Consider the following 12,900-nt stretch of genomic DNA (forward strand, 5'->3'; position numbering starts at 1 on the left):
TTTACAGTTAGACTAACACTAGTAACAGTTGGACTATAGAGTGGATTTACAGTTAGACTAACACTAGTAACAGTTGGACTCCAAGTTGGATTTACAGTTAGACTAACACTAGTAACAGTTGGACTCTACGTTGGATTTACAGTTAGACTAACACAAGTAACAGTTGGACTATAGAGTGGATTTACAGTTCCTGAACTAGCAGTTTGTCTTAAGGTAAGTAACGTTGCTTCTTCGGACTAACAGTTTATTTAAAAGCTATTATTATAAAAACTTAATCGAATACTAGAGTGAATTATCCTCTCTCTGACTCTCGGACGCTCCATTATGTCAGCTGGTATCATGCTGGTCGAGTTAGTTTTAGAAGGGTTTTACGGCACTCGCAACTGCATAAGGTCATATGAGCGACAAGTGGTGGATGTCAACAGAGAAGTTCAAACAGGGAATCAGCCTTACTCTGCTCACCTCTCTAGCCTCAACAGAACAAAGTCAGCTTCGACTATCAAGGCACCCCGAAAATAGCAGTTCACAAAAGAGTGACAAACATACAAACGAAGTAGAGGAAAATGACGATAGTAAGGATGAGGAATTCCCCCTATGTTGCTCCGGCACAGTATGAGCGTGACATTGATAAATCAGTCCATTTACAATTTTACTGTGCATAAGAACATGTTAATATCCCCCCTTTGGGAATGGCCTAAAGACAACTTCAGTCAGTAGCACTGTCCTGGTTTGGGGGGGGGGGGACGCTGGTCTGTGGAGCAGATGGCTTTGGTTCGAATCCCAGACTAGACTGTTCTTGAGCTCGAGTCGTTTTATGGAGTTTTCAAGACTTTCAACATCCCATTTTTGCTTTGGTCATGAAGGTAAAAATTTGGAGGCCCAGCCTCTTAACAAGACTTACGTGTAATAAACTGATTTCGTTGATAGGGGCATTATAAAAATACATACTACGTACGTAATATGGATGTGTGTGTGTGTGAGTTTGTGTGTGTGTGTGTGTGTGTGTGTGTGTGTGTGTGTGTGTGTGTGTGTGTGTGTGTGTGAGTGTGTGTGATGTATGAGCCATCAAGATAGATAGATAAAGTAATACCTGTTTGTATCTGTGATAGATAGACAGATAGAACACGACCGTATCCTTGTACAATTGGAGTAGACAGATGTATCCGTAATTAAGAAACGGTAATGTCGAATGAAAAGAGAGCAGAGCGGGGAGAGAGATAGAAAAAGGGAGAGAGAGGGGGGGATGAGGTGACCGAAAGACAGGATATGTGCAAAGCAGAAAGATCAACAGACAACGAGGGGGGGGGGGTTTAAGGGGAGATAGAAAAAAAAATAAAGAAACGAAGAGAAAAGATGAGAGACGGAGAGAAAGAGGGACAAAAGGAGATATGCATAGAGACATAAATGCAGACAGGCAGAAAGAGTGACTGGCAAATAGGCAAAGAAAGAAACAAGGAGAGGAGAGGGAAAAGTGTTGATAGACGGGGGAAACTCAACAGAACTGAACAGACGGCAAATAGCTAGATGACAGAAGTTATGATAGACATTGCGTTTTATTTTTCCCTTTGCTCCTTCGAACTCAGACTTTTGGTGACTTTGCCGATGATAGATTCTAATTTGCTCAGTCTGCCTCGCTCGTTCTTCATGATGTCAACCATCGTATCCTCGCACTTTCTCCCTGCTGATAGACCACCCTTTTCTCCTCTTCCTCCTCCTTTTTCTGATCCAATGTGACTAGACCTATCTTTCCCTTGACCCGTTGTGGCTTTCAATTCCTGATCTACAAAATAGGACCGTGGGGATTTCGCCCCTCCAACATTCGTCAAGACCTGACCATAGTCTCCGCAAGAGCTGTTGTTCTTGGAACTACCGTAGGATTCAAACAGCTGTCTGTACGTTTTCCCTGCCTCCTCCTCCTCCTCCTTGCCTGGCCGCCATGACTTGGCCGCGCCTCGGACACCCCCCGCCAGCTTCGAGTTGGAATCCTCCGACTTGGCGTTGGGAGGGGAGTCTGTGACCACGTCGTCTACAAACTTGTCCACAGACGACTGGCCCGACTCTGTGTCGTGGGAGGAAGAAGAAGACGTTCCTCTCTGCGCTGTGTGGCCGGGGCTGGTGATGTTGGAGTTGTTCATGCTCACAGACCGCTGCAGCACGTACGGCGAGCCGCTTGAGAACCCCGTCGACTTGGACAAATTATAGTTCCTGGAGGCACTTCCGCCAGAAGTGAGGTAGCTGAAGTCCAGACCGGAACGCTTGAAGCTTGACTCAGACGACAGTGACGTAGGGTAGGAGGAGGAAAAGGACGAAGCCAGTTTCCCCGACGCTCCGAGGCCGGTTAACCGAAAGTCCAAATCTCGCCATGATGGCCTGCTGAACATTGAGCCGCTCTTGAGGAAGGTGTTTAGCGCCGAACTGCTGCCGTACGATCCGCTGGTGAGTGGTTTGGAAAACGAGGTGCCCATCATACTAGACGGCTTACTGCAGTACTTGCTGAGAAAGGGCTCTACGGATTTGGACAGTCCATTAACCGCGTTCTGCTGCTGATCGAAATCGTTGGTATTTCTTTTGGAATCAAAGTCTGTGCCTACTTCCGCTCCTCTGTCAAAATTCATCGAAGCACTTCTGGACCATTTATGGAGTCCGGGCGACGAGACCTGCTCTGAGCCACTTGTGGTGTTGGACTCAGGCCCGGTGGGAGCGCCGCTCTTGTCGTCTGAACTGGTGATGCCCTTGGCGTTGGAGCCCTCGGAGAAGAGGGAGCTGTACTTGGACAAGATGTCCGCGCCGAGTCTCTTGACTCCTTCCCAGTCGCTCTCGGTACTGGACTTGTTGCAGGAAACGTTGAGCGCCTGTCTGGCATAGGTGGAGACCCGCGGTTCAAACTTGGGTTCGTACCGACACGACCTGCCACTCCCACCAGTGTATTTCTTCAGCAAAAAATTCAAGCTTTGCGACGGGTCGGTCCGCATCCGCGTGTTTTGTTGTTGATCCGACTCTTGGTCGTCGAGATAATCCGACTTGAAGCGAACACGGCACTCTTTGGCCTGCGAGGTAGGGGGGACGACTGCAGGCACAGAGTGGAAGGGCACGTTGGAGCGACAGTCCGGCACCGTGGTGTTCGTGGACGAGACAGAGCTGTAGTCTCTGCACGGAGTCGGCGAGCCGTGGCGAAAGAAGCGGGCGTTCTTCTTGTCTATGCACTCAGCGCCAGAGTTCACGTGGGAGAAATAAGGGTCTTCGGACGAGCTGTTCTTCCTCAAGATGCTCTTGCCGGGCTCTTTCGGGGGAGACGACACGCAGCGTCGGTCGGGGGCGGAGCTCGGTCTCTTCTTGGGAGTCCGGCTGGCGCATGAGTTGACCCGACCCGTTGATTGGCCCTTACTGTCCAGCTCCCGGATTTTTCGGTCCAGCATGTTCAGAATCGTCTCCGAGCAGATAGATGGCCTCTTGTTGTACAGCGGCCTTGGCTCTTTCGCCGCCACGGGTTTCCGGCGCTTTTTGGTCTTTGTGATCGGCATTTTGGGGGGTTTGGACAACTGCGAGATCTTGGGTAAACGTCGGCTGCTTCTACTGCGAAGACAGAACTTGATTCTAACTTATTTCACTGTGAGACTTTTTGTTTAATCGCAAGATAACCGACCCCTTGATTCTGTAGACTGTTAGTCTGGTCTTTGCGAGGATTCTTCACAAGCATCTCATGATGTTTAGAAGCCTAGGAATAAGCGAATGGCAATCTGAAATGAGACAAAACACAGTATCCAAAAAACATACCCAGAGCATGCAAGCATCGTCATAATAAGTCAACGTTTGGGCTTTTATCCTAGCAAACATGTTCCCATTTCTCACTTTTCTGGCTTACAAGTGCAGTCGTAACGAGCGACCACTACGAGACAGAGTAGAACAGAGGTGTAGGAGGTAGGGGATAGGGGTTGGGTTTGGGGTATGGGGTAGGGTAGAGGTTTAAGTTTGGGGTAGGTTTAGGGTTTGGGCTAGGGGTAGGGTTAGGTCTCTTCTTTATTGTATTTTTTGGGGTGGTCGCTCGTTACGGAAGTCCTTCCTAAAAAAAGGCGATAATGACCCCTGAACCAACAATAATTGTACATGGACCCAAAAGGAAAATAGCATACGATGTAAGAACACCAGTCAGTAGCTACTCAACGTGAATAGTGATCTTTTATTCAGCAGCTCACAATGTAAGTTTCTTGAAAACTGTGCAACATAAAGGCGGAAAGACAAAAAGAGATATTTTGTATTCTTTATAGTAGTCTGAAAACTCATCCATGATAATTGCATAATATGATATTGATCCAGTTCCATAGCTTATATCTAGATCTAATAGACTCTATATAGATTCTATATCTAGATTCTAGATCTAGATCTAGAATCTAGATCTAATCTAAAGATAATCTAGATCAGGTACAAAAATGAATGCTGCCATATGAGTTTTGAGACAATGCTAAAAGAAAAACTTGGGTCGATATTTTGGCCATCCAGTGGTATTTTTAACACAACTCAAGATTTCAAACACACTTTCACACCGGGGTAGCGAAAGAAATGGGCTAGTGGTAGAAAATCTAGCGTAGCGAAAGAGTAAAATAGGGGTGAAGTGTCTCTTTCGTTACTTTGTTTTTCTAAAGGGTCTTTTACACTCCGATGGAGATAATTTAGGTCATACAGGAGACGGGGGCAAACCATGTTTAGTGTCTGTCTAGAATCTATATCAAGAGACCTAGATTCTAGATCTAGGTCTAGCATTCAAAAGTCATGCGTCATTGCCATAAACATTGAAATTGTGGCCTTCTGCAAATAAAACCAAACATAGATATACAGTTGTGAAAAAGCCCACCTTTTAACGAGAGGTGTTAGAAAAGAGGCGATCATAGCCGTCACTTCCCGCCGCCCCATCCTGACAACAGGTCTCAAAATGATTCCGCAAACATACGTCAACAAAAAGTCTACGTTCAGCATCAGTGCGCACTCTCTCGATCGGGGAAACCCGCAAGAGCAACAGATGCGGACAAACGAATGCGTTTATGTTTCAATGACCATAATGAAATGAATAGTAAAAAACCTTTCATTTGATTATAACTTTATCGAGCTGGTGAGTAATGGCGGTCCCATTTTACAGAGAATATTATTACAAGAGCAAAGTATGCAAATGCTAGTACGAGAGAATAGTTCAAAGGTGTTCTGTAGACAACTCAAAGTTTCATAATTATTTTTTACTATCTCGATTTTACTTTTCACCTCTTTAGACTAGCTTGTGCCTTATGGAATATCTACCTGTTTCCCACTGGGGTTCGTTAGTCCGGGATTTTTGTTTATAATTTTCTTGTGATGTTTATTCAAGTTTTGAAAAATAAAGAAGTGAGAGAAACAGAAAATAGTAGCTTTAAGTGAAGGCCACTATATGTAAGGCAGCGTGGTGGAATCAAGCTCTCGTCAATTTTTGTACATATTGAGTTATTAGTATCATCTTAAAGCTTGTTCATTCGTCTTGCTTTCAATGAAAAAATTACCCATCCATCTTTAATAGAAGTGGAGATATTTTGCATCGAAGGAGGTGGAGGTCACCTGGTTTAAGAAGTAAAATTAACGAGAAAATGGCCGCCAAAGCTTGGTAAATTCCAAAGCTGGAGTGTCCATAGAGACTGTAAATTTATATTTTTGTGCCTTTAATCAATGTTTTTAGTGAAATCCTCCAAATAATGTGTTTGTAAATGGAAATAAAAGGTGTTGAGCCAAAAAACAAACATTTGATAAAAATTGCTAAGCAGGGAGAAAACTGCTGTTTTCTTCGATTTTATTATTTTGACGAGAGCCTGATTCCACCACGCTGCCTCACATATTATTGTTATAGAGTACTGTAGGCCTCTTCTATTTTTTATTTTTTTTTAGACTAAGTTTTATTCATCTTATTATATATATTTTATATATATATATATATATATATATATATATATATATATATATATATATATATATATATATATATATTATATTATATATACGAAGAGTTGTTTCGGGGATAATGGTATAAAAGGATCCAACGACTGTATACTAGACCTGTACATGAACTGGGTATACTACTCGTACTGATGTTACTTATTTATTGTGGCCGTTGTCTTTGTGGTAGTGGTGACTGTTGTCGTGTTGTGGTGGTGGTGATTGTTGTCGTGTTGTGGTGGTGGTGACTGTTGTCGTGTTGTGATGGTGGTGACTGTTGTCGTGTTGTGATGGTGGTGACTGTTGTCGTATTGTGGTGGTGGTGACTGTTGTCGTGTTGTGGTGGTGGTGACTGTTGTCGTGTTGTGGTGGTGGTGACTGTTGTCGTGTTGTGGTAGTGGTGACTGTTGTCGTGATGTGGTAGTGGTGACTGTTGTCGTGTTGTGGTAGTGGTGACTGTTGTCGTGTTGTGGTAGTGGTGACTCTTGTCGTGTTGTGGTAGTGGTGACTCTTGTCGTGTTGTGGTAGTGGTGACTGTTGTCGTGTTGTGGTAGTGGTGACTGTTGTCGTGTTGTGGTGGTGGTGATTGTTATGTTTGTTGTTGTGTTTGTCGTGGTTGTGGCTGATATTATTTTTGTCGTTGTAATGTGTGGTGGTTGTCGTGGTAGTTGTGGCTATTGTTACTGTTGTGGTGGTGGTGGTGGTGGTTTTCGTGGTCGTGGCTATTGTTATTTATTCTGTTGTTGTGGTCGTGGTGATTGTTGTTGTGGTAGTGGTATTGGCTGTAATTATTTTTGTTGTTGTAATGTGAGGTAGTTGTCGTGGTAGCAGTGGTGGCTATTTTGTTATAGTTGTGATGATAGTGGTATCTTTTGCCTTAGTGGTAGTGGCTATTTTGTTATTGTTGTGGTTGTGGTATTAATGATGTTGGTGATTGTTGTTGTGGCAGTGGTGGTGGCTTTTGTCATTGTTGTTGTTGTGATGGTGAGGTTTTTTTTCAGTCTTTTAGTGTGCCTTTAGCAAGATTCTGGAAACATATTTCCGGCACATCAGTTTTTTAACCTGCCTGCATTAGTCCTTGATTTCTCTGTCTGTTTTCTTTGTTCGTACATGTCAATATTAATTAAGATGCCTGAGGGTGAAGGTGGCTTTAAGTGAATGTTCTACATGTACTTTTATGTGCGTTTATTCCACTTCGACTACTGATAGATCACAAGAAAGGGTTTGTTGTTGTTGTTGTTGTTCTTGTAGTTGTTGTTGTTTGTTGATGGCGGAGATTTTCGGTTGGTTTTTATGTTGTTGTTGATTTTTTGTTACTGTCGGTTTGTTTGGGGTTGTTTTTGGTTTTGTTTTTTATTTCTTTTAGGATTGGGTTTTGTTTTTGTTTTTGTTTTTTTGTTTTTTTTGCCTTTGTTTTTGTTTTTGTTTTTGTTTTTTGTTTTTTGCCTTTGTTTTTGTTTTTGTTTTTGTTTTTTGTTTTTTGTTTTTTGTAATGTGTTGTTTTTGTTGTTGTTTTGTCGGCGTATTCTTTTAGGGGGGGGGGGTTCTTGGGTTGGGAGGGGGTGCTGTTCTTTATTATTCATGTTTTTGGTCCCTTTGTGCTAATATCATTATCAATTAGTTTCTTCAAAGAAGATATCAATGTGGTTAACTGTATCGCCTTCATTATCTGTGCAGCGACATGTCAAGCAAGGCTTCTGGGAACGGTGAGCTGTCTAAAGGACACACACTGGCGAACGGCAAGGGTTCTCCTGAAACACAGAGAGGTAAACACAGACGTGGTGAAGGGGACAGATGGGACGCTGCAGATACACAGAGAGATCAACACAGACGTGGTGAAGTGGACATAAAGGACAAAGAGGCAGACACACAGAGTGATAAACATAGACGTGGTGAGGGGGGCAGAGAGGACATGGAGGCGGACACAGAGTGCGGTTTTGGCTGCATCACTCCCGGCTATCTGCAGTGGTGTGCCAATATCCACAGCTTCACGACATTCAACAGTTTTGGCTACATGATGATGTCGACTCTCGGAGCTTATGTTGGCTCTCAGGTAGGTCGCTTTAGTTTTACTTTTAGTCAGGGTTTTATTAGTGCGCTTACCGAGCTAGAAGTCGCAGTTGGTTCCAAATTCAATACATTCCCTTAGGCCAGTCCCAGAGTGGCTCGGTAGGTCTGACCTGTAGCTCACCTAGCTCGCACCGTGCAAATGAACGTATACATTTTCGTGTGCCTGAGCAGCGTCGCTGTGTGGTCTGTTGTGAGCTCAGCTGCGCAACGCGTCAGACGTGCTATTCAACACTTGTAAAACATGGCGGATGTGTGTCGCACGCAGCCTCGTTTCGTGTTTATTTTCGGCTGAAACTCTTCACAGATCTTCAAAATCAGCAAGACGTAGGTATTATTAGGTGCTTCACAATTAGATATTGATGCTAGCATCAACACTTGAACACAAAATCTCAAGAAATGCACTTTATCATACATTTAAATTTCAATCAAGAGGTTGACCTAGTTTCCACTGGGTTTTTTTACATTCGTAGGCCTGTCTGCTTCCAGCCTAGTGCGGCTGTGCTGACACGCAGACGGCGTACCCTTGGTGAACTACAGGTCATACCTACAGAGCCACTCTGGGACTGGCCTTAGTTGTACATTGACATACTTTTGTCTATCTCGATTTTTCCAAGAACTGAATAGATGTTATCTTGCCGATGAGCTTCTCAAAGCTCTTTCTAAAATCTCAAAACAGAGTGCGATAAACCCACTCTCAACCGCCACTCTCAACCGATAACCCCTTCTTTCTTCTTTAAATTCAAAACAGTGTGCAGTAAATTTATACCGAATTGGTATCCCTCTCTTTCTTAAAACTCAAAACAATACACAGTTCATTCATTCCGAGTAGACATAATCCCTCTCTATCTTAAAATCCAAACATTATTATGCAGTAAATTCATACCGAATAGGTGTCCCTCTCTTTATTAAATAACTTTCCCTACATTAGATCTAAACGAAACTAATGAAAAACTGAAAATTAAACTACAGTGACTCCAGGCTTCTGAATAGAACTGTGCACCCTTTAAATGATTCTGAACCACGGTTGATTTTGTCAAATTCGAAAGTTAAGTGGTTCGGAAGTTTTAGGCGGCCAAAGTGATGAACTTTCACAAATAGAATATGTAAATAGAATATGTATAGATTGCCGGAGATAAGGAGTTAAAACACTACACACTACAGAACACGTACAACTCATAGTAAATTATTGTTCTCCCACCAAAACCAGGTGACTACTCTGGAGCGACAGTTTGACCTGAACTCCAAGCAGACGGCCTTGATCCTGACCTCCAACAAGGTCATCTATATCTGCTGTGTCCTGCTGGCCAGCTACGTCGGCTCACGAGTGCACATCCCGCGTGTCTTAGGTCAGGGTTTGAATCCTGGTGGAGGTCTTAAAATAAGCGGGGGGGGGGGGGTTAATGACTATTTGAAAATAATTGTGAGTGTGTGTGGGGTTTTTTTAAATTTAAATGTAAGTGTTATTTTACTCCTGCATCTACACGATATAGACATATAGTGTGTGTGTGTTTGCGTGTGTGTGTGTGTGTGTGTGTGTGTGTGTGTGTGTGTGTGTGTGTGTGTGTGTGTGTGTGTGTGTGTGTGTGTGTGTGAAGGTGTGCAGAATATTCAGATATCGAAGATTTTATATATGGGGGAAGGGGGGGGGGGGATGTACAGAGAATGGAAAAATTAGTTACCATCTTCGTGGTGTAAAATTTTGAGATCGGATTTAATCCTTCTTCATCTCTCATCTCGCCATTATCGTTTCATTTCCATCGTTGCATCGTCATTATACTGTTGGAAGAAAGCTTAGCTATTGTGTGGATGTGTTTTCTTCGAATCACAAAAGCGCTGTTGTTAAACTTTAATCTTCTGGAGACTTTTTCATGCTCTGTCCTATCAGAAATGGGTGTTCAATTCTAAGACCCCGCCTCCAAACAACTTAAACGTTTTCAGAGGAGCTTAAAAAATAAAACCCCAGTAATCCGCTGAAAATCGATGTAAGCGTCACTCCCACTTCACCTTTCTGAACTCACCTACTTTACCTGCTCCAACATCTGGGGTTTGCGCTCGCAATAGGATTGCATCTGGGTTGCTGGGACGCCATGCGCAAAACGATATATTTGTAACTTGTTCTAAGAATGGTTGGAGTAAATTAAATTCTGCCCAGAATTTGCTACCTTGGAATTCTAAAGTTTTATCTGACATGTTTGGCCGTTATGAGTTACTAAAACCATGAGGTCAGAAACTAAAGGTTCAATGTGCTCTATTACATGAAAAATCGAGAGATTATTCAGAGTCGTTATCAAGATGTTAAAACTATTGCATTAAAAAAAGCTTGACATGTAAAACTCAGAATTTTTTTAACTCAAATTTCTCAAAACTAGGTAATGAGCAGACATCATTTGTAATTCTAAAGGAGCGAATTGTCTTTCGCAGTTGGTCATTTTAAAGGACAATCAGGCTAAACTAGATTTCGGGGTATCCAGAAATCTTGACCTACACCAAATGTGGGCATTGCTCTAGCTATAGGAGACGTTTGGTTTCATCGGTGTGTATATATATTATTTGTTTGGTTAAAGCGAAAACTCTCCCTTGCCTTTTAAAGAAACTGAACAGGGGGCAAAAACTTTACCTTCGATTTTCTCAAAACAGCATTTTTCGGGATAACCCTCTTACTAGTGCTTAAAAGTGACCAGTTAACGGTTGGTCGACATTTACGTCTTCCCATAATCCTCTAATAATAATAATAATAATAATAATAATAATAATAGATAGCATTTGTATAGCGCATATCCCTGCTCAACAGCAGGCTCTATGCCCTTTTACACTATATTATACATATATCTCTACCCCACAGGTCTCGGGGTGATGATCACAGGTCTGTCAGGGATTATCTGCTCCTTGCCACATTTCATCTTCGGAGCAGACCTGGAGCAGACCGGGGGTTTGGGCGGAGGCGTCGTTGGAGGTCAACTGACGATGACCAATGTGACGTCACAGATGACGGTACCCGTGGGGAAATATTCCCGGCAGTTGTGTGCTCAGTACAATATAAGTGATGATGGGTGTTCTACTGACTCAGGTATATATATATTGTGTGTGTGTGTGTGTGTGTGTGTGTGTGTGTGTGTGTGTGTGTGTGTGTGGTTGTTTGTTGCTGTGGGTGTGTGTGTGTGTGTGTGTTGTGTGTGTGTGTGTGTGTGTGTGTCTGTGTTTGTGTGTGTGTGTGGTTGTGTGTGTGTGTGTGTGGTTGTTTGTTGCTGTAGGTTAGTTACTGTGTGTGTGTGTGTGTGTGTATGTGTGTGTGTGTAAACGTGTGTGTGAGAGCATTTCTATATGTGTATATGTGTGTGTTTGAGTGTGTGCATATCTGCGTGTGTGTTTGTAGATGAGTGTGTGAGTGTGTGTGTGTGTGTGTGTGTGTGTGTGTGTGTGTGTGTGTGTGCGTGCGTGTTTGTGAGCGTTTGCGTTAGCGTGTTAACAGGTATGTATTTACCATGCCTCATCAAATTTGTCATTGATGAAGTCAATATTATCTTAATTCAAGTCTACGGCTTCACTTTGTTGTTACGTAAACCATCATCTTCTATTATCTATTTGTGGTGGTCGAATTTTGCTATTCAAAAGGCTTTTAATGGCTGCATCCATCGACATGCGGTTTTCGCCAAAAGATTCTTTAAAATATTCTCCAGAGCCCAGCGCCCTTGGTTTTTTCAGTTTTGAGACAGTTTTGCTGCAAAAAGCTAAATTTCTTTATTTCGCCGATCGCTTTTGTAGGCCGACGCTTCTGTCTCTGTAATTTTTCGAAAATCCGGAAGTGATATTTCGCGAGGCGCGTTTTGTTTTGAGAGTATAGATCTAGACCTTGTAATTTATTTCATCTCTCAAGATTTATTGCCCCATTCCAGTAGAGTGTAAATATAGTAGGCCAATGACTTTTAGTTGATATTAAAGCACCGATCATTCCTTTCATCGAAAGGGGACCCAGCTAGTATGTTCTATTCCCCACTGGCACCTGGGGCTCTCGTGGTCAAGAGGTTACGGTGTTCGTCTCTCATTCAATAGGTCCCTGGTTTGAAAACTCTACTGCTCTCCAACCGTGTTCTAGCTTTCGTCTCACTTTCTTCTCTCACCCCCTTCACCAGAATTTCTGGGCTCTTGCCTTGTTCTGCAGTCTTTCAACTGCTACGTTTTATTACTGTGTTTTAGAAACACTTCCTGTCTTAGGGTAGGTAAGATCCAACACCTAGCGTTCTTGGAAAAGGGTGAAAAATCTCGGAGATTCCGCGTGCAAATTGCGCACGTTAAAGTTCCCTTGGTGATCCAAAATCGATAAGAGTAGACTACGGGGGCACAATTCAAAATTAAGTCTTACTATTAATATTGAATGTGTCCTGCACGCTCATACGACCTTATGCAGTTCGCGACCTCAGTGTTTTCTTTTCGTATCTCCTTTTTTTCCAATAAACAATGTGACTTCTTTTTAAGCTCACTCTCTGTTATTAACAGTTTTCACTATTTTTAAGAAATGAAGATGCGTCAAGCAAGCACTGAGGTCGCGCGTTGCGAGAGCCGTAAGACACTGACCAAAACAAACCACTGACACCTGTGCTATTCCCGCCAACCCAAGGTTCCGGGAGAGAGCTGAGCGAAGCCCGCCAACGCCTGGCCCACACCTCCATGGTCATCATCGTATCGGGCATGATGCTACACGGACTGGGTCGCTCGCCGCGCTTCTCCTACGCCGTTACCTACACTGACGACAACACTGCTAGGACCAGCACTGGATTCAATGTGGGTCAGTTTGTTTGGGGTTTGTTTGTTTTTTTGGGGGGTGGCGAAATATTGTTATGATTACAATCATTATTGTTCATAATCATCATCAGCAGCAGAAGC

General features: G+C 43.1%; 2 protein-coding genes across 2 annotated transcripts in view; one reads left to right on the forward strand and one right to left on the reverse strand.

Moving 5' to 3' along the window:
* Positions 1-1,530: 1,530 nt before the first annotated feature.
* Positions 1,531-4,944, reverse strand: LOC101850158. Its single transcript, XM_005095670.2, has 2 exons — positions 4,850-4,944; positions 1,531-3,737 (listed from the first exon to the last, which is right to left on the reverse strand). Exon 2 carries the CDS (start codon positions 3,519-3,521, stop codon positions 1,554-1,556), a length of 1,968 nt encoding a protein of 655 aa, XP_005095727.1. The 5' UTR covers positions 3,522-3,737; positions 4,850-4,944; the 3' UTR covers positions 1,531-1,553.
* Positions 4,945-7,630: 2,686 nt separating this feature from the next.
* Positions 7,631-12,900, forward strand: part of LOC101852681 (solute carrier organic anion transporter family member 3A1-like) — a 20,248-nt gene continuing 14,978 nt past the window's right edge. Inside the window, exons 1-4 of the mRNA XM_005095681.1 lie at positions 7,631-8,002; positions 9,227-9,365; positions 10,862-11,086; positions 12,635-12,802. Coding sequence (XP_005095738.1) covers positions 7,631-8,002; positions 9,227-9,365; positions 10,862-11,086; positions 12,635-12,802 — 904 coding nt within the window. The remainder of the gene's footprint in view (positions 8,003-9,226; positions 9,366-10,861; positions 11,087-12,634; positions 12,803-12,900) is intronic.

The sequence above is a fragment of the Aplysia californica genome, unplaced genomic scaffold, assembly GCF_000002075.1.
Source record: "Aplysia californica isolate F4 #8 unplaced genomic scaffold, AplCal3.0 scaffold00110, whole genome shotgun sequence".
Lineage (NCBI taxonomy): Eukaryota > Metazoa > Mollusca > Gastropoda > Aplysiida > Aplysiidae > Aplysia > Aplysia californica.